This window comes from Paroedura picta, chromosome 18, assembly GCF_049243985.1.
Source record: "Paroedura picta isolate Pp20150507F chromosome 18, Ppicta_v3.0, whole genome shotgun sequence".
NCBI classification, from domain to species: Eukaryota; Metazoa; Chordata; class Lepidosauria; order Squamata; family Gekkonidae; genus Paroedura; species Paroedura picta.
In genome coordinates this window covers 1,415,485-1,438,549 of record NC_135386.1, presented here as the reverse complement: position 1 = coordinate 1,438,549, position 23,065 = coordinate 1,415,485, and the positions used below count along the sequence as shown (strand labels likewise).

At 57.4% G+C, this 23,065-nt stretch overlaps 1 protein-coding gene and 1 long non-coding RNA gene across 3 annotated transcripts; one reads left to right on the top strand and one right to left on the bottom strand.

Annotated features, from left to right (window-relative positions):
- Window positions 1–8,136: 8,136 nt before the first annotated feature.
- LOC143827834 (uncharacterized) lies at window positions 8,137–16,991 on the bottom strand. Its single transcript, XR_013227414.1, has 3 exons — window positions 16,891–16,991; window positions 9,200–9,330; window positions 8,137–8,466 (listed from the first exon to the last, which is right to left on the bottom strand). It is a non-coding gene; the product is annotated as an uncharacterized LOC143827834 (long non-coding RNA).
- Window positions 13,967–19,120, top strand: FOXB1 (forkhead box B1). 2 transcript variants are annotated; one of them, XM_077317797.1, is made up of 2 exons: window positions 13,967–15,100; window positions 17,836–19,120. In XM_077317797.1, the coding sequence occupies exon 2, from the start codon at window positions 17,898–17,900 to the stop codon at window positions 18,972–18,974; it is 1,077 nt and encodes a 358-aa protein (XP_077173912.1). In that variant the 5' UTR covers window positions 13,967–15,100; window positions 17,836–17,897; the 3' UTR covers window positions 18,975–19,120. The 2 variants fall into 2 exon arrangements, with proteins under 2 accessions (XP_077173912.1, XP_077173911.1); XM_077317796.1 differs by lacking the exon at window positions 13,967–15,100 and adding an exon at window positions 17,136–17,339.
- Window positions 19,121–23,065: the final 3,945 nt, after the last annotated feature.

Here is a 23,065-nt window from a genome sequence, read left to right as displayed (position 1 = left end):
TCGTGTTGTTGTGTGTTTGTCGGTCCCCCAGGAACGCTGTGGGCAGGATTTTTCCCACCTCTGCTGTCCCGCTGCAGTCTTGGTGGTTCAAAATGCAGGCAGAACGGCTCACAAACTTACTTGGAATAGACAATTGGGATATGGGATCTATACTGCCAAGTGCCACAGACTGTAAGTACGATCCTCTTTTCTGGTTTCCCTACTGCGTAATGTGCCCGGTTAATGTTTGTGCTGTGCTTCCATTTCTTTGGGGGTTTCCAGACTTCTAGCGTCTTTATAGAAGAAGAGGAGCTGGTGACGAGAGAGCTCTGAGAGAACTGCTCTGAATGAACAGCCCCAAGAGAACTGAGGAGGAAGAAGAAGGAGAAGAAGAAGAAGAAGATGAAGAGTTTCTTATATGCTGCTTTTCTCCACCCGAAGGAGTCTCAAAGCAGCTTACAGTCGCCTTCCCTGTCCTCTCCCCACAACAGACACCCTGTGAGGTGGGTGAGGCCAAGTGAGCCCTGATATTCCTGCTCACTCAGAACAGGTTGATCAGAGCTGTGGCAACCCCAAGGTCACCCAGCTGGCTGCATGTGCAAGGGGGGTGGGAAACCCATTTCTCTAGATTAGGGTCAGCCATTTGTTGATTATACAGACACCACATGCACATATTGCGTCCCTGGGAGAAAGCCAGACTAGAAGCAATGTAAATAAAAAACGCAGTAACATGCTGAGGCTTTATCCCCGAATCTTCTGAACTCACTTGCCCTTAGCACTTCCCCTCATAGGGAAGATGATCCAACTCCTGTAGCCCATTTTGGTTGCCCATTTCTGTATCTCGGGAGCCCCGGCCTTTTTCAGCCGGCCGGCACCTTTGGAACGCTGACCTGGCGAACCCCGCTGCAAAATGGCTGCCACAAGATGGCTGCTGCAGGGGGCGGGGCCAGCCGCCCAATGGCCGCCACGGCCTCCCTCGGTCACACAGCGCCGATCATTGCGCTGGGGAGGCAGCTGCTCCCGTAGCAATATTTAAAAATCAGCACCGCCAACGAAATCTCCAATTGGGTTGCGAATGGCGAATCTCCCTTCGGAAGGCTGGCGGTGTTTCTCTCCTACCTTGCCCGTCCACATCCGTCAGCTGTGAAAAGTCACCCTCGCTTTACGAGACAATCGCTTTTAAGTCACGCCATCCATCACGAGGCAGGACCGGAGCGGCCGCGTTTCCTCGGCTGCAATGAATTATCCGAGGGTCAGCTCACCGGAGTCTCGGTTGGCAAAACAGGCGTTGGCCTCAGGTAGGCAAGCCATCTTTCCAGCTGTTTGCCTCCATATGGGCTCAATGAACTGCAGACGGCGGAGGCCTGGAGCACATCGGAGGGCGGACGCGGCTGGGGCCGCTCCATCTCACCGGCATCGTAAAACAACCTGAGGAAGGCAGGTGAAAGCAATCTGTCTGCTCCTCATCTGGTAGCCAACTGCTGACAGAGGGGAAAATGTAGCTGAGAGGGAAGTCGGCAGATGCACGAGGAGAGGACAGGCAGATGTTGGCGTTAAAAAGAAGCCAGGCTCTCCAAGGCCCCACCTGGGATCTCCACCGGTGGCGTTCCAACCACGAAAGGGTTCCCAAAGTTCAAGATGGCCGGGAGGTTTGAGCCACCACCAAGCCCACACATCCTCAGTTTTCATTTCAGCCAAGTTTGGAGGAGAACTCCGTTGTTTCTCACCAGCAAACTTGCTTTTTCCAACTATTATTATTCTTGAACAACGATGCAACTTTATTGTTTTTCGCTGCCAAGTGGCAACTTGGAGGGTTTTGGTCTCCCATCCGAGTCCTCACCAGGGCCGACCCTACTTAGCTTCCTAGGTCTGGTGAGACCAGGCTAGCCTGGGCCATCCGGGGGAAGGCAGACAGGCAGAGGGGTAGGCCCTGCCTCTGTGCAACAGCCCTGCCCTCCCTCAGTGGCCTCCCAGCCCAGCCCTGACCAGAACTGACCCTTCCCTCCCTTTGGGTGTGGCTGAGCTAGCTGAAGCCCTTCAGATCATGGTGTCCTCCTAATATTAGCTTTCTTACCCACGCTGGCAAAGGAGTTGCGGGAGAAGAAGGCCTCCATAATGCAGTCATTATACAAAGAGCGGCCGGCTTTCTGCAGGGCTCTTTATACCCCATGTTTTAAATTATGTAAATATATTAACAGTCATTCCAAAAAAAATATCTTCTTTTTTAATAAAAGCCTTTCTCATCTTTTCCCAACCTCAGAAGTGTTCTTGCTCTTATCCGTAGGGTTTCGAGTTTTCTCTTTTACTCTTTAAGGACACGCAAGGTTATCCTCTAGATGACAAAAACGCACGGCAACGCTATTGATATTTTCCACCGCTAATGATGTCAGGTGTCCTTTGTACAAGAACCTTTCCCGTTTTTGCTGGGAGCGGTGAACGTCAGTTGACAAAGAGATTCTGTTTCATGAAGAGCATCCGAATGCTCCGCATTTCCTCCACGGCAGTGAATCTTGTAGGGAATGAAAAAAAGTTTCTTGTTTTGCCCCCCCTCCCGGTTAGTGGAGGGCTTCAGGCAGTTGTCAAATTCTAGGCTGCCAGATAGTTTACAACAGATCTTCTGGATCCGTTCACCGAGTGCAGCTTTAATTCATCTCTCCCTGCCTTTGTTTCTCTTCCTTATCTCTCTGGCTTTTCAATTCAAAGGCCTTGAACAGGCGATCGCTGCAGTTACCTATTTAGCAACTGCTAAGGGAGCTTTCCGATCCACATCTACAAGCAAAAACCGGATTATTTCTGGAGAGGATAAATTCGCGTAACCTAGAGGGTGGGTGGAAACAGAGGGCGTCCCTCAGAACCCGCCCTCTTCTCTTTGTCTCCTCCAAACAAACACAAAAATCACAATTCCTTCCAGACAAAGGATGTTTGTCTTCCTCGTACACACACACACACATGCACACCCACACGGGCTCATTCTGTCATTAAAACAAGGTGTTTACGTTGTCCACCCCATTGCTGCATTTCCCACATCCTGTTCCACTTTCTCCTGGAATCAAAAGGAGATCTGAAGCTCCTGAGATAGATGCCGATTTGCTCTTTGCTCTTTCTGGCAGAGCAGAATCTGCCTTGATTAAGAAGCCCGCCGTTGTGTCCGCAGACTTCAAAACCCACCTCCAAATAAAATGTTTTGGTTTCGTAGAACAGTCTTTTCCCTAACACATTCCAAATGCAACTCCCTCCCTCCTTTATATTCTGCCCTCCCCGAACCCCAGGAATTCACCAAAGCGGGGTTGCCCTTCCCCACCCTGATGTCCCCTGGAAACTGGCCCATCTTTTCCAGGTGTCCTTGGTTTCCCACAATCCTTCACTGGACAGAGCAGAATTACATACTCTGGGCTCCGTTGTCCTCCTCCTCTCCCGTGAGCTTCCCATGAGCCAGTGTGGTGTCGTGGTTAAGAACAGCAGCTTCTGGTCTGGAGAGCCAGGTTTGGTTCCCCTTCTCCTCCATCACATGCTGGGTGACCTTGGCCCAGTCCCAGTTCTCTTAGAGCCATTCTGACCGAGCAGTCCTGCCAGAGCTCTCTCAGCCCCACCTCCCTCCCAGGATATCTGCTGTGGGGAGAGGAAGGGAAGGTGATTGTGAGCCGCTTTGAGACTCATTCAGGTGGTGAAAAGCGGGGTATAAGTCCCAGCTCTTCAACCTCTTGAAAGCAGAACTGCCTTTGGGCTGCCCCTTTACGTACACGAACTCCCTTCTTTTGTTGGTTGTTCCAACGCGAGATGCTGCAGGAATTTGCCAACACGGGTGGCTTCCATCTTATTTGCTCTCAATTAATCACGCGCCACTGTAAACAGAGTGTCTGTTTTAGTTCCGCTGACAATTATCCACTTGTCAGCCTTCTCCCTCAAGTATCGCCAAGCATCTGGCAACCGGGCATAATTCTTTTCCCCCGAAAAAAAAAAGAAAATGCTCCATCAAAAGCAATCATTTTGACTCAGTCGAATGCGATCGAGGTGTCAGGTTCTCATCCATTTTCAAACCCATCGGCAGAACAACCGCTGGGATTCTCAAGACGAGACGTGGGTTTCCCCGTGTCATACGTCTTAGCGTGACAACAACCGGCGCGGACAGACGCGAAGGCAAGACTCCCTTCAGCTGGAATTTGGAAACACCTATTACTAAACGGATCTGTGCGTGAGGTCCCAAGCGTGCAGGAGAAGCCATGTGGGGTCGGGCCAGTGGCCCCCACTGCTCTGAGGAGGATCCGAAGCCTCTAACGTCAGGCTCACCAACTTTAGTTTGGAAGGACCCAGAAGGCAATTAGGTTTCTGGCCACTAGGTGGCTGCAAGAATACCAAAGTGGGGGGGGGGGGAGCTGTCATTCATTCAGGGTTGCTGAATATCTCCTAGGCTGCCCCTAATTCTTCCCTGGGCCATCCCAATACAATTTTCTTAATTCCCAGTCCAAGAAGTTAATTCCACACCTTGCAATGGGATAAAGTAACTCCTATTTGCAACATTATATTACACTGACTGTATCACAGTTACAGTTCTCTTGGGGATGTTCTCGCAGAGCAGTTCTGTCAGAGCTCTCTCAGCCCCACTGACCTAAGAGAGTGTCTGTTGTGGGGAGAGGAAGGGGGAGGTGTCTGTGACTTTGGGATGCCCTAGGGAAGTGAAAGACGGGGTACAAAGCCTCCCAACTCTTCTTCTTCTTCTTCTTCTTCTTCTTCTTCTTCTTCTTCTTCTTCTTCTTCTTCTTCTTCTTCTTCTTCTTCTTCTTCTTCTTCTTCTATAAACAGAAAGCAAAACCATAATATTTATTTATAAGATTTACATTCCACCTTCAGCTTTAAAAAAAAAAAGCACTTGGCCAGTGTACAAAGACAACAAAACGCTAACGGGAAATTAATTTTAAAAACCAGTGAATGAAAGAAACTACACAAAAGCCAAACGACAAAATGAGCAACCCTGTTTAAAAAAAAAACAATAAAGGGCAACAGAATGGATCGAAACCGGCAACGTGACTTGTCAAAAGAAGAGCTTGGCAAACGTGGCTCATTGTCTTATTGCTCGGGTGACCAGAACCCGGTGCAGATTTTGATGGTTCGTTCTGTCGGGTTGCAGTATCCTTTCCATTTCATGCACGTTGTGACCTTTGCCCTTGCCTTGCTTCTTCGAGGAGGCTGGCTCAGGATGGGCCCTCCCTGGTCAGTGGATCTTGCGGCTCTGCCTTGCCGTTCCAGCCCCCCTCTGCTCCGGATCCTGCAGCCTCGGCACCCAAGGCCGGCCGGGAGTGCCTCTGGCATCTGAGACGTGGCCAACTTCGGCATCGACAAGCAGGCGGTGACGGCGTTGGCTGCCTCTCTTTCCTGCCACCCCTAACAAAGTCTAATCAATCTTGAGATGTCTAATTGATTTTAATGAAGTGGCGTTTCTGTTTTCCCCCCTCCCCCTCCCGCCCCGTGCTTCTCTCCGCCTTTCCTTCGTTCATTAATGACTGCCTGGAGCCAGTGGCAGAATCTGGGCCTGCTGGGCTTCTTCGACCAGCTTTGCCTCCGTTCCCTCGCTGAGCGACCAACCTGGGTCAGCCTCCAAAAGGTTCCCCGCTCACTTCTGGCCCGGCCAGCCCCAGAAACACCAAAGCGACAACTCGCCCTGGTTGTCGTCGCTGCCCTCTTTAACCTTGTAATTTATGCGCAATTAATTGAGATATCTTTTATACTTGATGTGTTGTAAAATTAATGCCTAATTTATGTAATTAGTCAATTAGCTCTAATTCCAGCATATGGTTCCCAGTGCCCAGAAGGCACCTTTCCACTCGCTCGGCTCCTCGTGCTGACACCTCCCCCCCCCCCGCCCCCCTTTCCCTGGAACTTATTTTGATGTCACCAAATGCAACTAATTAATTTTGCATGCGTCTTAATTTCAAAGGCGTATTTGGAAAGTGTCTTTCGCGGAGGTGGATTTGATGTTTGTCTTTCTAACCTTTTGCCGGGGATCCGTGCTGGCTGGGCCCGGGTGCTGAACACGCAGGTAACTTTTTGGAACAGGTTTCCACATCCTTTCTCTTAGGGGGTTTTGCTCGGGGTCTGGGCGGCAGCCGTCTGTCCCCTATTGTGAGCCGTTTGTAGAGCTGTGCTTCTCCATATCGATGGAGTGACACGCCTATTGGATTTGAATCTTATGAATATTTAATATTAAACATTTCCGAGGGAATTTTTGTTTGTTTTTGCCAAAGCACAATATCCTACGGACATCCCCCCACCCCGCCCGTTCTTTCTCGGGTTTTTGTATGTGTGTGTGTGTTTTTTTTGTAAAGGTCTGCTTAACACAATGATCCCTGGGAGAAAAAGATTAAGACCATTTAAGAATCACCTAATTAGAAAGTACGTGGATGGGGGGGGGGAGGAAAGCCAGGGTCCCAGATCAAGGTCTCTCCCATCCCCTCCTGCCTGGTCCTTTAACTGGAGATGCCGGGGATTGAACCTGGGACCTCCTGCCTGCCAAGCAGAGGCTCTGCCCCTGAGCCAGGGTCCCAGATCAAGGCCTTCCCCATCCCCTCCTGCCTGGTCCTTTAACTGGAGATGCCGGGGATTGAACCTGGGACTTTCTGCCTGCCAAACAAAGCCAGTGAGCCAGGCCCCCTCCCCTATAATACCTTATTATTGATTGATTGATTTGTTGGCAAGTCACTGCTGACATGGTGACATGAGGTTTTCAGGGCAAGAGGTATTGGCCATTGCCTGTCATGACCCTGGCATTTCTTGGTGGTCTCCCCTCCAGAGACTGACTTAGCTTCTGAGCTCTCACAAGATGGGGCTTGCATCACAGAAATACGAAATTAACTGCCCCAGACTTCTGCTAGAGTGGGTGAGGAGGGCAAGCATCAATGAAGGAGGGGTAGATTCAGGAGTGTAGCCTTGTTGGTCTCGTGTAGCTGGGCCAAAATTGAGTCCAGGGGCACTTTTAAGACTACCAAAATTTGATTTGAGGTGTGAGCTTCCATGTGCAGGTACGCTTCCTCAGACAACGAAATAGGAGGCGTCAGAGTACAGATATAAGGAGAGAGTAAATGAGCAGAAAATTAGTAAACAGCATCATGAAGATACCCAACGAATCTGCAGCGTCGTGAAGATGTTTCTCAGATTCAGAGAATGCCTTGATATAATCACCAGCTGCCATTCAGAAAAACATGCGGGGAAACAAAAATGTTAAGGTTAGTGATTAGTAGCATGTGAGCACACAAAAGCTCACACCTAGAACAAAACTTTCTTGGCCTTAAAGGTCCCGTTGGACTCCAGTTTTGTTCAACCAAGGAGGGCGTTTCTCACGTGCATTCCTACGAAGGGCCATAAACTCCCGTCCAGAAGAAATCTCCCTCCTTCAGGGGCAACCCAAGAGGGGGAGGCTTTTCGAAGACGGATCCCGGCACTGCAAGCACCATGGTGCCATAAAACTTTTATGCTCTCTTTCTGGACAAATTAACGAGCAATTTAATTAATAAAAATCAGAGGGTGGCGTAAGTGCGGCCATAATGAAGCTAAATGAGTGTGCGCTAAAACAGCCTCTAATCCAGGGAGCTGCCAAATGCCCCTGTAATTCCGCTGAGCACTAAAAGGGGTTCTGAGCATCGTAATGAGATTCCAATGTCTGCTAATTAATTGACACCCTCCTGAATATTCATATGTGCCCGTGCCAATATGTTCCTAATTGCGGCGTAGAATGGTTCTCCGAGGAAGGAGAAATCGCCATCGACTTAATTAAAATAATATATGCCAGAGCCAGCATGTTGGAACATGGGGAGAGGCTGGTCGTCAAGCGATGGGAGGCGAAGGAAGATGACTGGGGAGGAGAACGGGAAGAGGGGAGTGCCGCCCGGCTCTATGCAGAGAGCGATTAAGGTCTGGAATTCGCGGCCAGAGGATGGAGGGATGGCCTCACCAATAAACAGCTTCAAATGGGAACGGGACAGTTTCATAGAGGTCTATCCGTGGCTACTGGCTATGGTGACTGAGGAGAACCTCCATGTCCAGAGGCAGTCAATCTGTGGATTCCAGTCCCAGGAGGCAGGGGAAACCCCTCTTGGATCGCTCGGTTTTGCATCATTTGCGGAACAGGAGCTTCTGGGCCTCCTTGGGTAAAATGGGCCACAAGGTGAGAGCCGCAACGGAGAAAGAACATATACAGGCAAATTTTGAGTCCAGGATCACCTTTAAGACCAACCAAGTTCTGTTTTGGGTTTAAACTTTTGGGGGCATGCAGACTTCTTCAGATACTTAGTACAGGCAGAGGGGGGTGAACAAAGGGTGTCTTTAATAAAAGTAGAGTTGGACAGGTCACCGTTTCGGCCTGAAGCAATCGAACAATGTTCGAAGCCAGGGAAAACTCTAAAACCAAGGTGTGTGGACCGTTTTTGACTCTACCCATTTGGCAGGTTGGTACCGGAGCGAAGTTGCCATGGTGGAGCGGAGGGAAAAGAGGCGGTCCTGTGAATGAGAAGGAGTCAGGTCTTTGGGCTTTGTATATGGCTTTGTACATGACAGCCAATAGCTGGGTCCCAGCTGTTCTCTGGTTGCACAAATCTAACGTCCTGCAATTGGGCTGCCTTGTTTGATACCAAGTGGGTACGAACCTAGCCAGCTTTTGGATGGAAAACCTCCACAGACCTCCCCTCCCCTCGCTTTGGGAAATGGTGAAAAAGTGGGAAAGGGAGAAATATAATTCAATTAACAGGACCTTTCTGCCTGCCTTCCACCCATTTACCCTGTTTCCATCCTCCAAAGGGTACCGTTAACAGATTATTATCAATCTTTTGGGATGTGACCGTGCTGGTATCGTTCCTCTAGATCCATCAGCTTTGGAAGGGGGGGACATGGACCCAATCCTTTTCTCTAAAAACATTCGTAACTCTGCTCTTGCTGATGTGGGAGGAGGATTTACCAACAAATGAGAAACTTCCCGCCCAGCCGGAAATGAAGCACATCACCATCTTATGAAAGACAAACTCTGTTCTCTTCTTAATCACCGTAGGTTGTCAATGAAGGCGGGGGGGGGGGGGGGGAGTTTACTTGAAGACACAGAAATGCATATTTATCACACACATATAAGCATTAACAATGTAAATCGCACCACCAGGGCTCTGTGCTTGTTTATTCATTAGGTCTTCAGAAAATCTACATTGCCTCCAGATAGCTGGGGAAGATAGCGAGAGATACATACCGAGGTACTACCCCGCCCACTCAGCAGAGATGATCCTGGATGGAAAAGCGGCAAGTTGGAAGAGATTCCAGAAATGGCTCAGCTGCTGGTGGGGACAGGCCCGGAGAGGGAGCTGGGGTTACAGAAGAGATCTGTAAGAACAGAAGAACCTCAGAAGAACCCTGTTGGGTCAGACCAATAGTCCTTCTAGTCTAGCAGTGGCCAGCCAGGACCTCTGGAGAGCCAACAACAGTTGGGTATAGGTGTCATGGCTTCACGAGAAGAACCCTGCTGGACCAGACCAGTGGGGGGCCACCTAGTCCAGCCTCCCTTCCCACACAGGGGCCAACCAGTTCCTCTGCAGGGCCAGCCACAGGGCAGAGAGCCTCCTGGCTCTGGGTCTCAAAGGATCTGATTCTTGGGCCCAATCCAGCAAGGAGTTTTACCTAAGCCATCCCGCCCCTACTGTGTCCAGTCCAGCTGCTGGTCAGTAACTCACTTTTTAAAAAAATCTAACTTTCTGAAAGCTCTTGATAGGCACCAGGAAAGGGGGAGAGTTGGGGACCCCTGGCAGAGCACCTCCACAAACTTCCTATAGGAGGACCCCTTTGGGTTCCTTCCCTGTTTGTGAGATCTCTAGAGGTATTTGGGCAGCTCCGGCTGTGGAGACAGAATTCTGGCAAGTCCAGCAACCCAGATCATCCAGGGTCTTGCCCGTTGAATAGGATCTCGAGAAGATGGTAGAAGTCTGGGGGACTCCTTTCTTCTCTGCCCTCTTGGAGCCTGAGGAGGACTTGTGGGGAGACCAGAGGTGGTGGGCCCTTGTCTGCCATTTGGGACTTCCTTGGTGGTCTCCCAGCCAAATACGAAGCAGGGCTGACCTGGATCAAGATGGGTGGCCGGGCTAGTCTAGCGGTGGCAGGAGGGAAGAGCCAGAGTCCAGGCCCACCGGAAAGGCTCACAGCATTTGGGACAGGGGAGGAGAAGATTTGGGGAGACTTTCAGGAGCTGCTGGTCTCCAGCTCTTTCCTGCAGCTCCAGACAGACTTGACTTGACTTGATCTTTATCTCAGTTCTTCTGTGACTTCCAAAATCTCCTCTCCTGCCCCATCTTTGGTTAGTTTTTCGGGTGCTGCTGGGCTTGCTCTGCTGGCCAGGAAATGAGTTCAGGCCTTGGGTAAAGCCACAGGACTGAAGCCCCCTCCCCACTTAAGAGGATTTTCTGCCTGCCTCTGCCCTCTCCACCACCAACTGCTTCGGGCTTAACTGAGCTGTGGACCCAGACGCAGCCCCTCCAGTGGGGCTCTCTCCAGTCGGGCCCCACGCAGGGGACCTTGGCCCATCAAACGCCCCGTGGGAAACCTTGGTTGTTTCTGCATGGGCAGGGGGTGGGGGGAGGGGGAGGGCCGTCCAGGCAATAGAAATGCAAAGTGCCCGATAGACTTACTTATTTGTTTTCTTTAAGTACCGGAAAGCGCAGGGGGAGGGGGAGGGGGTCAGTGGTCACTTTTCGGCCTTTAAGATGTCAGCTTTGTAGGTGGCAATGGGGGAAGGGGGGTGAGGGGGGGAGTGAAGCCAGAATTAAGAAAAAGGCACTTATGGGCAAGCCGAAAGACATTCCGGTTTAGCCCTTCTGCGTTTTTATTCCCAAAACTCTTGCATTTGGGCCTTGTGCCAAGGAAGCCTCTTTGGAATTGGTGGTTTGGGGGGGGGGTGTTTTCCCTCCCGTGCATTTTGAGGCAAACCTCTGGCCGGATCGGGGCCTTCGGCGCACTCAAACCAAAAAAGGGAAGGGGGGGGGGAAGAGAAGAGTTGAACCCTGTTGTGTGTTTCAGGACGCAATCAAGAAGCCTTTGGAAAGTCGTGGGGCTTACTCTCGAGCAAACGTGTCAAGCAGACGTGATCACGGGACCCTCCGCAACCGCAGGAATTAAAAACACAACCGCAAAATAGACGCCTTTTTATTTGTGCAAGTGGCAGTGCCTTCCCTTTTTGGGGAGGGGGGAGAGGAGCCTAAAACCCCACACAACCCCCTTTCGGTTTTCTGGGTGGTACCACCCCCGAAGTGGTTTTCACTTTGGACAATGCTGTTTAGGTATCATTTGCTGTTTGGGATGAATGGGAGCGATCCTCTTTCTCTTTCTCCCCCCCTCTCTTTCTCCCCCCCCCCCCTTTCTCTCTCTTTCTTTCTTTGGGAACAACATTTGTTTCCTATTATGGCGAGGGTGGCAGTGACTGTTTGATTCTCTGTCTTTCTCCCCCCTGACCTCGCCTTTGTGGCCCCCCGCCCTGGGAATGCCACGCCTGACCACTTCGCTTTCAGGGCCCGGGGAAAGGGCCTTTGTCCCGCGCTCGCCCCCCACCCCCGGCCCTCTTTATTTCATTTTTTTAAGACACACACGAAATTGTCCTCCTTTCCTCCGCTGTAAAAGATACTTCAGATCCAGGTTCACAAGTGCAAGGAAATTGGGCTGGAGAATTCCCCTCCTCGCGCTCTCTCCCCCCTCCCCCCTCCCCCCTCCCCCCCTTTGTTCGCCTGGTACAAATGACCAAGCCCCGCGCCCATTATGCAAGGCAGCCCGAACACCAAAGTGAGGGCCGAGGGGGGTGGGGGGGGGGAGAGGGAATTAATCCCCTTCGGAACGAAAGTTGCCTGAGCTAGATTTCCTCCAAGGAGGCCAGAAGGGGGGTGGGGGTGGATGGAAAGTGTTACATTTATTGGGGTGGGGGTTCCAAAGGGGGAGGGAGGTCGCACACACACAATTACCCCCTCCCCACAACTTTGCCTCCGACCCTCAGATCAGTAGACCTCGGGGGGGGGGGGAGTCGCGCCCCCAGAGGAGGGGGGAGAAACTTCAAATCAGTGCAGGCCAGCAGAGACCGGGTGGGGGAAAGATGCGCTAAGAGGATGAGGCGCGCCTGGCAACCGCGTGGAACGTTGGCCTCTCCTCCGTTCCATGGTCTCCTTGGAGACGGCGGCCGGTCTTGGTTACGGGAGGACCACGTTGCAAGGGTCGCCTCGGGACCCCGAGCGCTTCTCTGAGCAAAGACAGGGTTGAGGATCGGGGCGCGCCATTGCGCCTCCCGCCTCCCCCTGCAGTGCAGCTGTGGATTGGAGCGTTGTCGGCCGCCTGGACACCCATCGTCACACCGGTTCTCCCCACGTGCCTCTGCCCGTCTTCCCGGGTTCTGGGCCGCAGACCCCGAAATGCCCGGCTTGCCTTTGAAGACTTCCCGCGCAGACGAGCCCTCCCCGCGCAGGCGGCCCCTGGAGTCTGCCGAGCGGCCGGAATCCCCAAGCCGCGCTCCTCTTTTGCCGCCTGGAAATGCCGCCCCCGGCCGGGCGCTCCTTTCTCCGCCCCCTCCAGCCCCCAGCCCCACCCCAGGGGAACTTTGCAAAACCGACTTCCGAGGTCACCGATTTAGGATCAGGCTTGCGCCTGCGTCTTTTTTCTCCCGAGCGGGGAGAAATTCCCGGAGCCGGTTTCTTTCGCTTTAGCGGCAGAGATCGGATTGGAAGGAGAAATATTCTCCTAGATGTTAAATAAATCGCACCAAGGTCCCTGGAATGGATTTCGGCTAGAGCCATTCAAGGGGGGGCTGCGCGCTCTCACGCCAGCTAGCGCCATCCCGCCCGCCCCCCGCCCCCCGCCCCCCCCCCGAAGACGCATAGGATCGGGCAAGCGAGATCCTAACCCAGAGTGGTTTTTTCAGCGCAGAACGCTGAACCGGCGCCTTGGGGGGGGGGCTAAAACGATGGATTTTGAAAGCAACTGGGGGAAGCCCCCTTGCCAACCTCCCGGCGGGCCCGCTTCAGCCTCCACTCGCAAGTCTGCTCCCACCTCCCAGAACAAGACCCCACCTGGATTAAATTCTTTCTTTTTACCGAAAAGCCCCCCTCTCACTTCTCTCTCTGTCGGGAGGTCATTTCTACCCCCCCCCCCCCGTGGCCGCCTACAGCAGGCCTTAACAGGCCTTAACAAGCCCGTGCCCACCAGGCGGCAGGAGGAAGGGGCTTTGGGAGGAAGGGGCTTACTGGACGCAATGACCCCCCCCCCAGTTCCAACAGCGCCCTCCCATCAGTCTCATGCTCAGAGCGGGCGGGGGGGGGGGTCTCCCCGTCTCCTCTTCCTCTTCCTCGCCTCCTCCTTCGCAGGCCGGGCCAGGGCCGCGCCCGGCGGGTTCCTCGGGAGGGGGAGATCCGCATAAATTAGGGGCAGCTCCGGGGGACGTGTGTGGTCCGGCTTGTGGGAAAAGGGGGCGAAGGGGGTGGGCGGCCAGAAAGGAGCGGCGGGAAGGCCCCTCGGCGGCCGGGATTTCGGCAAGGGAGAGAACGGGCTTGGCCGGAGTCTTTTTGCGCCAATACCCTGCGCTGCCCCTTTGAATCAGGGGTCTTCTCTCCCTTCCGCCCTACCCCCCCCCCAAGAAAAAAACAGAAAAGAGGCCTATTTGTTTTGATTTCCTACAGCAGGGATACTGATCCCGCCGCCCCGCTTCCAGTCCCTTCCCGACCCAAGGATTTGGGGAGGGGGGAGGAAAGAAACGGCGTCGGGCACCCACGGGGCACCCCCATGCGTCTCCCGAGAAAGGAGTGGGGCGTGCAAAAGAGGGCGACTCCCCTATGGCAAATTATGGGTTAGGGAGCCGGGGGAGAGGGGTGTGTGTGTGTAGGGGGGGGGTCAATTCGAAAGCCAGCTCCATTTTAAAAAGAAGAATTCTCAAAATGCCTGATTGGCTATCTATCTATCTATCTATCTATCTATCTATCTATCTATCTATCTATCTATCTATCTATCTATCTATCTATCTATCTATCTATCTATTAGCCGGGTTTGGGCTGGCCTGGCCCCCTCTGTCTCGGGCAGACCTCCGCACCTCCGCCGTGATCTTTCGGCGGGATCCCTGCAGCCCTTCTGCCGGCCCCTCTTTCTCGCTAGCAAGCCCGTTGCAATGGCCGCCCTTCGAGCGCTGGCTGGGCGGAGGGCGCTTCGCGATCCAGAGGGCTGGTTTTCATGGCACTGGGATTATGCGGACAGACATTTCCTCAACAAGACCCCCCCCCCCCAATAAAACTCTCAAGCTTTAGAAGAAAAGAGAGCGGAAACTTGCGGGGGGGGGAGCTGTAAATGGCGAGACAAAAGAATCCCGCCGCGTCCTCCCGACCCGCGCCTTTCCCCTCCTTTCGTTTTCTTCGGGGCTTCCCCAAGAAAGCTGGAGATGAAAATATAAATCCAGCTTTCCTTCCTTCCTTCCTTCCTTCCTTCCTTCCTTCCTTCCTTCCTTCCTTCCTTCCTTCCTTCCTTTTTTTTTGTTGCTTCCGAAGGCCAGATGGCTTCGGGAAGGGAGGGCCCTTTTCTCCCCGTCTCTGGCATTCAGAGGTAGACTGCTCCTCTCCTTGGAGGCTCCACTGAGCCCCTTGGTCGCCTTGGCTGTCGTGAGGAGCAGCACGGACCTTTCTCACCGGCCTCCTTTGAGTCACATGTGCCCCTTTGCCGCCTGGAAGGAATCCGCTCCTGCTTCCTGATAACGAAATCGGCCATTCGGAATTTCGGTTTCCATGAAAGAGGATCTGATCCGGATTCTTCAGGGGAGCATGGCTCTGACCGCTGGCTTGGAGGGGGGGGGAGGTTTTCGCTACGACCTAGACTCACCTCGGGTGGCCAGCTCCAGTTCCGAAATGCCTGGCGATCGTCCCCCCCGCCCCCCCTCCCCGGCCTTCCTTGGCTTCGCTCTGCTCTTTATTTTTTAATTTTGGGCGGCGTGCGGAAGGTGACATTCTCCTCCTCTCGGCTTCAAGGAGTTCTGCTCAGATTGGAAAACGTGCCCTCGCATGCCAAGCGGCGGCGCGGCGGATTCGGCGCCATTTCAATATTCATGAAATTGTTTAATCTCCTAAATTCCTCGTGTTTAAGTTACGTTTTGGTGAGTTATTGACCGGCGAGAGAAAGGTGGGGAAGGGAACAGGGGGCGGATCGGCTTTTGAAAAAAGAGGATTTCTAAAAAGTACAATAATATAATGCGCCGGGGGGGGGGGAGAGTAACGCAGCTCACAAATTAGTCGGCCGTCCGATGGCTGGGGCACGTCTCCTCGGGAGTAGCCGCTCAAGAGGGCGGCCGGCGGGCGTTTGCTCGTAAGGAAGCGATTTTATTTAATTCCGATTTTAGCCTTCCCCACAAGCAGGGGGATAGACAGGCAGGGAGCGAGGGAGAAAATATTTTTAAGGGTGGGGGGATCAGGGAGGCTGGCTCTAGCCACGTTCTCAGCGGAGAGCCAGGAAGGCCCTGGGTTCGAATCCCGCCGCCGCCGAGAAGAACCCTCTCCGCCATCCCCCGTCCAATACAGGCCCCGAGAGGGACGCGTCCAGCGGCTGGCCCTCTCCAAAGCGCGCCTGTCTGAAGGCGGCCAAAGCAGGGTCCGCCTTGGGCCTTGGACACCCGAGGGACCACTGCGTTCCGGAGGAGCCCCACCCGAAGGAGCAGCGGACGGCCTCGGGGCAGCGCCTCCCTTTTCTGCATCCAGAAAACACTCCATCTATAGGGAAGCGGCGGCGCTTTGGGGCGCTATCGGAAAAGGGCCTTTTTAACGCCCCATTGGCCGGCCGGGTCTCTCGCCTTAGCCCTCTTTCCGCTTCCAACATCCCCTTGGCGGCCCTGACCTCAGCCTCAGGGCGGGGCGAGCTGGTGACTGACCTACCTCGCAGGGTGGTTGTGAGGCGATAAGAACGCGTCCCGACCGCGGCGCCTAAGGGGAGGGAATAAGCAAGAATAACCCGCCGGTGACTACACCGCAGTCCCGCTGCCGCTGCTTTTTAAAACAGGGAAATATTGTCCATTTTACCCAAGTGGAGGGGCAGAGAAAGGCGGCCCGGCGGCTCCGGATTGGAACCGGATTGGGCGCCGCGCCCTGCGTCCCCAAAGCCAGCCGCCTGGGCTGCCTTCCCCGTGTGCATCAGAGGCCGAGCCCAGCGCGAGGCCGTCAGATTTCGGGATCCAGTTCAGAGGACCCCAAAGTCCCGCGGCCATTCCTCGAGGCGCGACCCCCAACTCCGTTGAGCCGATGCGCATTGCGCCCGACGACGGGGCGGTTAACAGGGCTGGCCGGCGCTCGCCAATGCCCATGGATTTCGGGGGAATAAAGGGGGGGGGTGGCCCTGGGGAGGTCCTGCGTCCAGGTTGGCAAGGGAGGGGCGGACCGGGATGCGAAACGGCGAGATCGGGACCCACCCCGATACTCCTGGTGTGTGAATTGGGACCCCCCCCCCACGCCCGGGATAGGGGCCCTTCCTTGCGCAAAGGGACCCCCGAGACAGGCTCCCTGTCCCGCCCTCCCCACCCGGCGACCCAAGGGGCGGCCCCGATGGCGCCCTCCACGGAGCCCCTCGCGGCCCGCCAGCGCCCTCCCCTCGCCCGGCAGCAAGAGGCGAGGAGGGCCACCTGCCCCCGCCCCAGAGGACTCCCGGCCCGCAAGTTCAGCAGGACGGACGGCGGGCGGCTGTCCGGCCGAGGCTCTCCGGGGCCCCGGGCACTGAGCCGCCGAAGCAGGGGCCGGACCCCTCGCCCCAGTCCAATCCGCCCGCTGCCCGGCTGAGTCCGGCGCCGCATCTCCGCCCTGAGGCCGGCCCAGGCAGCAGCGGCCGCAGAGGGGTCCGGGAGGAGAGAGGCTCGGCCGGGCTGACCCCCCCCACCCGCCCACCCCCCAGGAGCGCGCCTACCTTCCCTTCCCGGCGCCCGGGGGCCGCCCGCGTCTCCGCCGCCCGCTGCCGCCTCCCATTGGCCCGGGGCCGCCGTGCGCGGAGGTGGCGGCGGCGGCGGCGGCGAGGAGGGCTTCTCCCAGCGCCCTCCCCCTCCCCCCTCCCCTCCCCCCTCCCCTCCCCCTCCCCCCCCTCCCGCGGCGATTGTCATCTGATAGCGCCGAAGTGGCCCATTAATGAAGCGCCGCGGCGGGGGTCTTTTCTGCGCCTGTCACCGCCAGCGACGATCAGATGGGGGGCTGGCCGGCCGTGGAGGCGGCCGCCGAGTAGCTGGGCTGCCGAGCAGCACGAGAGGCGGCCGGGCGGCCATCCGACACGGTCCCGGGGCCGCCGCCGCCGCCCCGCCGCCCCCTGCCCAGCGGCCCCGTCGGGACTCGCCCTCGCCGCCCGGATGCGGCGGCCCCTCTGAGGTGGGTGAGCAGCGGCACCGAGGGACGGAGGGACGGGGGGACTGGGGGACGGGGGGAGGGCGCCCGGGCAGGCGGGGGGCGGACGGCGCGATCCCGGGAACTTTCCCCAACTTGGGAACCGCCGGCCGGAGGGTCGGGGTTTGCCGGCGGAGGATGCGCGGGGGCCAGACCCCCCTCCCGGCCGCTCCTGCTGCTGCTGCTGCTGCTGCTGCTGGCGGGGGGGGGGGGGCACCGGTCTCCGCTGCCTGCGGGGGGCTCCTCTGGCGCGTCTTCCGCGCGATCCCGCCTTTGCGCGCCGTGGCCAGAGCGGGGGCTCGGGGGCGCAGGGCGGGCGGGCGGGCGGGTGGGTGGGCGGCGTGTGCTCAGCCCCCCTCACCCCCCCGGCCGGTGGCTCTAACGCGGCTCTCCTCCCTCCCTCCCTCCGTCTTCCCTCCCTCCCTCCCTCCCTGCCGGTCCCTCCCTCTCTCTCTGTGTGTGTCTCCCCGGCCGTCCGCAGAGCTGCTCGGGCGCGCCGTCGTGGTCGTGGTCGCGGTGGTGGTGGTGGCCGCGGTGCCCGCCATGCCTCGCCCGGGCCGCAACACGTACAGCGACCAGAAGCCGCCCTACTCGTACATCTCGCTGACGGCCATGGCCATCCAGAGCTCGCCGGAGAAGATGCTGCCGCTGAGCGAGATCTACAAGTTCATCATGGAGCGCTTCCCCTACTACCGGGAGAACACGCAGCGCTGGCAGAACTCGCTGCGCCACAACCTGTCCTTCAACGACTGCTTCATCAAGATCCCGCGCCGGCCCGACCAGCCGGGCAAGGGCAGCTTCTGGGCGCTGCACCCCAGCTGCGGGGACATGTTCGAGAACGGCTCCTTCCTGCGCCGCCGCAAGCGCTTCAAGGTGCTCAAGGCCGACCCGCTGGCGCCCACCAAGCCCCACGCCGCCTCCGCCGCCGCCTCCGCCGCCGCCGACGCCGCCCACTACCTCCAGCAGCAGGCCAAGCTCCGCCTCAGCGCCCTGGCCGCCGCCGCCGCCGCCTCCGCCGCCGCCGCGCCCCACCTGCCCGCGCACCTGCCCCCCGCCGCCGCCGCCTACAACCTGGCCGTGCCGCCGCCCGGAGCCGCCGCCGCCGCCGCCGCCGCCTTCAAGCACCCGTTCGCCATCGAGAACATCATCGCCCGCGAGTACAAGATGCCCGGCGGGCTGGCCGCCTTCTCCGCCGTGCCCTCGGTGCCCGCCGCCTACCCGCTGCCCAACCAGCTGGGTGCCGCCTGGCCCCACATGTACGGCTCCGGCATGCTCGACCCGGCCGGCCCCATGGCCATGGGCGGCGCGGGCGGCGGCGGGGGCGCGGGCGGCGGCGGCGGGGGCGACTACGGCGCCTACGGGGTGCCCCTCAAGCCGCTGTGCCACGGCGGGCAGACTCTGCCGGCCATCCCGGTGCCCATCAAGCCCACGCCGGCCGCCGCCGTGCCCGCCCTGCCCGCCCTGCCGGCGCCCCTGCCCAGCCTGCTCTCGAACTCGCCGCCCTCGCTCAGCCCCACCGCCTCGCAGACCGCCGCCAGCCAAAGCAGCCCCGCCACCCCCAGCGACACGCTCACCGGCCCCGCCGCCGCCGCCCTCCACGCCGTCGTCGCCGTCCACTGACGCCCCTCGCCCGGACACCGCAAGAGCCGAGGCGCCCATCCTGGACGACGCTCTGCCCCTTGGCCCACGCCGGCAGCCGCCTCTGCGCACCTTTGGGGGCAGGTGGGCGAAGGAAGGCCAGAGAAGGACGCCCCCAGTCCAGTCCCCGTCGGCCCCGCTCTCCGCCGCCTCGCCCCTGCTGGTCACATTTCCCCCGTCTTTGGACGCTGCGGCCACTCCCCCCCCCCCCCGTCGAACCGCGGCCTGAGGAGGCGGCCCCGAGGAGTCCAGGAGGGGGAGAGGGCGCACGGAGGGCCCCGCGCCGAGTGGGCTTTACTCCCAAGGAAACTGGCCCAGCCTCGAACCGGTCTTGCGGGGGGAGCCACAAAGGCGTGGGCGGGCCCAGCGCTCAACTTCGGACGGGTCGGGCCCGCTCGGTTGACGCACCGCCTTCCACAAGCCCCCTCCCCCCCCCTCATCCAGCTGCTGGTCAAGATCTCTTTTCCTCCCCGGCGGGGACAGGGGGCGGCAGAGACCACCCCCCCCCCACCCCCGACGGCTCTTCGGATTCTTCGGGGAAACGTATTTATTTTTGAATGTCAGGAACCCGGCTAAGAAAGGTGTTTTTTTCTCCTAAAGGTGGTAAATCGGAGGGGCGGGGAGGCGGGGAGACCCGGTGCGAGAGAGCCCGTTGGAACATTTCCGAGCAGCGGCGGGGCTAGGCGGGGGGGGGGGGGAGACGTGGGGCTGGGGGCGCCACTGTAAATGTCTGTGAATAGGAATGGTGACGCGCCATGTGCCATGCCCTGTTTGTTCACGCCCTCCCCCGTTGCCCTAGCTGTAGGTCGTCTTGCGGAACCCCCCGTTTCTCCCTTCCCTCCCTCCCCCCCCCCCGCCTGTTTTGTGAACCGCTTAAGTTAAGGGGGGGGGGGGACACAAACTTAAGATGTCGACGCGTCCAGTCCGAAATGTTACGAAACCAAGGGCGGCTCTTCCGGGTCGTTCTCCTGCGCCTGGAAAGGAGGGCGGTGGCGCCCGCGCAGGAGAACCCCCCGCGGATCGGGCCCTCGCAGTCCTTCCTGTACAGAAGCCAGCATGAAACGTTTGCATATGAATCTCCTTGTTCACCTTCTCCCTTTCCCCCTTGCTCCTGCCCAGCATGTCCGGGTGTTTGCTTTGTGCTTTCCCTTTTCCGACACGGGTTGGTGGGTTTGTGTTGTTCTCTCTCTCTCGTTTTTTTAAAAGAAAAGACAGTGTCTCTACGTTAACTTATGGAAGTCGCCATCCAAATAATATTTTCACATTAAAAGATGTCACGCCGGACTCGACTTTCTCCGTCGTCTTCTTGAGGGGGTCGAAATGAGCTCGGGATCGCCCAGGCAGGGGACTTCCCCCATTCGAAAAGGGGTTTCTCTCAAGAAGACCCCCCCTTCCTTCCTTCCTTCCTTCCTTCCTTCCTTCCTTCCTTCCTTCCTTCCTTCCCGAGCCCCCCTCCCTTCACCATCAGGCGTCTGAAGCGCATTAAGGAGGCGCAGAGGTGGCGTCGCTTGCCGAGGGACGGCCGGGAGGAGGAAATGTCCCCCGGAGGGGTCGCCTTCCCATTCATTCCTCGCAGTGGGGATTGGGAATCCACATTCCCCAGAGGAACAGGCCCGTGTTCGTTTGTTGCAAGGCATTTTTGGGGGGAGGGGGATGGTGACAATCCAGCCCGACAGGGAGCCTGGGGGGACTCGAGACAAAACCCAAAGGAAGCAAGAGAGCCTGTTTCCCGGCGCCATTTAGACCTCGTTTAAAGCCTCCCCTTATGGCGGTGGGTCTGAAGGCCTTCAAGGCTTGGATCGAGCCCCTGGGGCTCAAGGGAGGAGTAAGCCTCGGCAGAGTCGACTTGGACGGGGCTAATCCGGGCCTGGATCGCCCCCCTCCCCCAATGGCTGCAGGGGGGGGGAGTTGCGCGGGAGCAGAGCGGGGCCCGACACTCGGGCTGGGGGGAAAGGTGGATCGGGACCTCCGCAGGCATCGGCCGGGGTCTCCCTCGTGTGTCTGCGCGGCGAGAATGGTTTGCGGGCGCTGTTTCTTCCCCTCTGGCCCTGCACAGGCTCCCTTTTTCGGGGGGGGGGCGCTGAAATGCGCTCCGGAGGTCGTTTCGGAGCAAGCCGTTTTCGGGATCGGGGCGCGGATATTCTTTCCCAGCTCGCGGCTCCTTTTGGCTTGGCCACGAATCCAATTCGGAGCCGCTCCGGAGCACGGCGGCGCGTGGATTCCTCCGGCGGGGGTCAAACGGAAGGGATCTCCCTCCTTTTAAAAATCGTCTCGGAAGCCGTTTCCCTTCCTTGTGGTTCTGCCCACGGGGCTCCGGCCCTCTGCCCAAATATACTAGTAGAGGGGGGGGGGAGGGGAGAAAAGCGAGAATGGCCCAGAGACTGCGGGGAGCGCCTCTGGCGAGCCACAGGGCCCGCAAGGCGACCCCCCAGGAAGGAAGGGGAAGGACAGTGAGCGACACCCGCCACCCCCCCCGCAGCCTTCTCCACTCTTTCTCCCCAAAAGCTGACCCCCAGGTGAGCAACAGGAGATCCTGCCTCGCCCTTTAAAATTGCACAATGCGCAAGATTTATAGTATCCACCTCTCCAGAAAGCGGTGCGAGGAGGACAGCGCGGCATCTGCGCCCGATCCGTTTAGAGCAGGCAGGTAGAACTCCCCCCCCCCCCGGACGCGATCCCACGCGCCCAGTCCTGCAGCGCCGCGGGCCTGACTTCCGAGAAGAGGGCCTGGAATCTAGGCCCCGATCCGGCTCTTTCTACCCAGCAGTAGGGGTTCCGAGCCGACCAGCGTCAAGGCCACCGCAACACCTTTCCGGACCGGCGCAAGGCAGCCGGCCCCTCCCCACGCCCATGCGCCCCCCCCAAAAAAAAAAGGAGAGTCCGCGGCAAACAGGCCCAGAGAACAACAGTCGGGGTCTCCATGGGCTGAGGTGCTCAGGGGAGATCTGCGGCCCGGGCCCAACTCCGACACCACAGAGCTGGAAGAGACTGGGCTGAAGAGGGCGAGGGGAGGCTGGCGAATTTTAAATTTTCTTCCTTCCTCCTTCCTTCTTTCCCTTAGCCCTGAGTCCTCTTCTCCTTCCTTCTTCCTTCCTTCCCTTAGCCCTGAGTCCTCTTCTCCTTCCTTCTTCCTTCCTTCCCTTAGCCCTGAGTCCTCTTCTCCTTCCTTCTTCCTTCCTTCCCTTAGCCCTGAGTCCTCTTCTCCTTCCTTCTTCCTTCCTTCCCTTAGCCCTGAGTCCTCTTCTCCTTCCTTCTTCCTTCCTTCTTCCTTCTTTCCCTTAGCCCTGAGTCCTCTTCTCCTTCCTTCCTTCCTTCCTTCCTTCCTTCCTTCCTTCCTTCCTTCCTTCCTTCCTTCCTTCCCTTAGGGCTAAGGGTCCTCTTCTCCTTCCTTCCTTGTTAACTAATTTTAGGTTCTTTCTTTCTTTCTTTCTTTCTTTCTTTCTTTCTTTCTTTCTTTCTTTCTTTCTTTCTTTCTTTCTTTGCCATTCCCCAAAGCCCCAAATTTCCCTTGCCCAACACGGGACTCTCCCCTTTCCTGGCTCGGAGGTGCCTCGAAAACCCAGCCTGTCTTCAGACTGCAAAAAAGCAGAGAAAACTTTCCGCGAAAAACTCACCCCCCCCCCCCAAATCCCAGCGAGTCTGTTTGTTGCTGTTCGGAACGAGGTCAGTTTCGCGGGGGGGGGGGGAGTCCTGCAAATCCCCAAGAGTAAATTCCCAAACGCCCCAGGAGGAGGAGGAGGAGGAGGAGGGGAAGGGGGGCCGGAGGGCGGGCTGCGCAGCCTTGAAGGGGGAGGGGGGGCGTATTTGTGTCTTTTAAACTAACAACAAATTATCTAATTAATATGTTTCAATTACAGCCTGCAAAAAGGGAAGGCTGCGGACCCCCCGCCGCGGGGGAGAGAGTCGCCTCCGAGCCCCACTCGAGGAGCTGACAATAACGCCCAGCTGTCCCTTTCATTCCCCCCACTTTAAAAAAGAAAGGGAGAAAGAGAGAAATTCTTCTGCAACAGGCGGAGGGGGGGGGGCAGAGAGAGAGAGAGAGAGAGAGAGAGATCCCGCCTCCTCTCCGGGGT

Coding starts and splice junctions, on each gene's coding strand:
- FOXB1 (XM_077317797.1), top strand. CDS start 17,898: ATGCCTCGCCCGGGCCGCAACACGTACAGCGACCAGAAGCCGCCCTAC.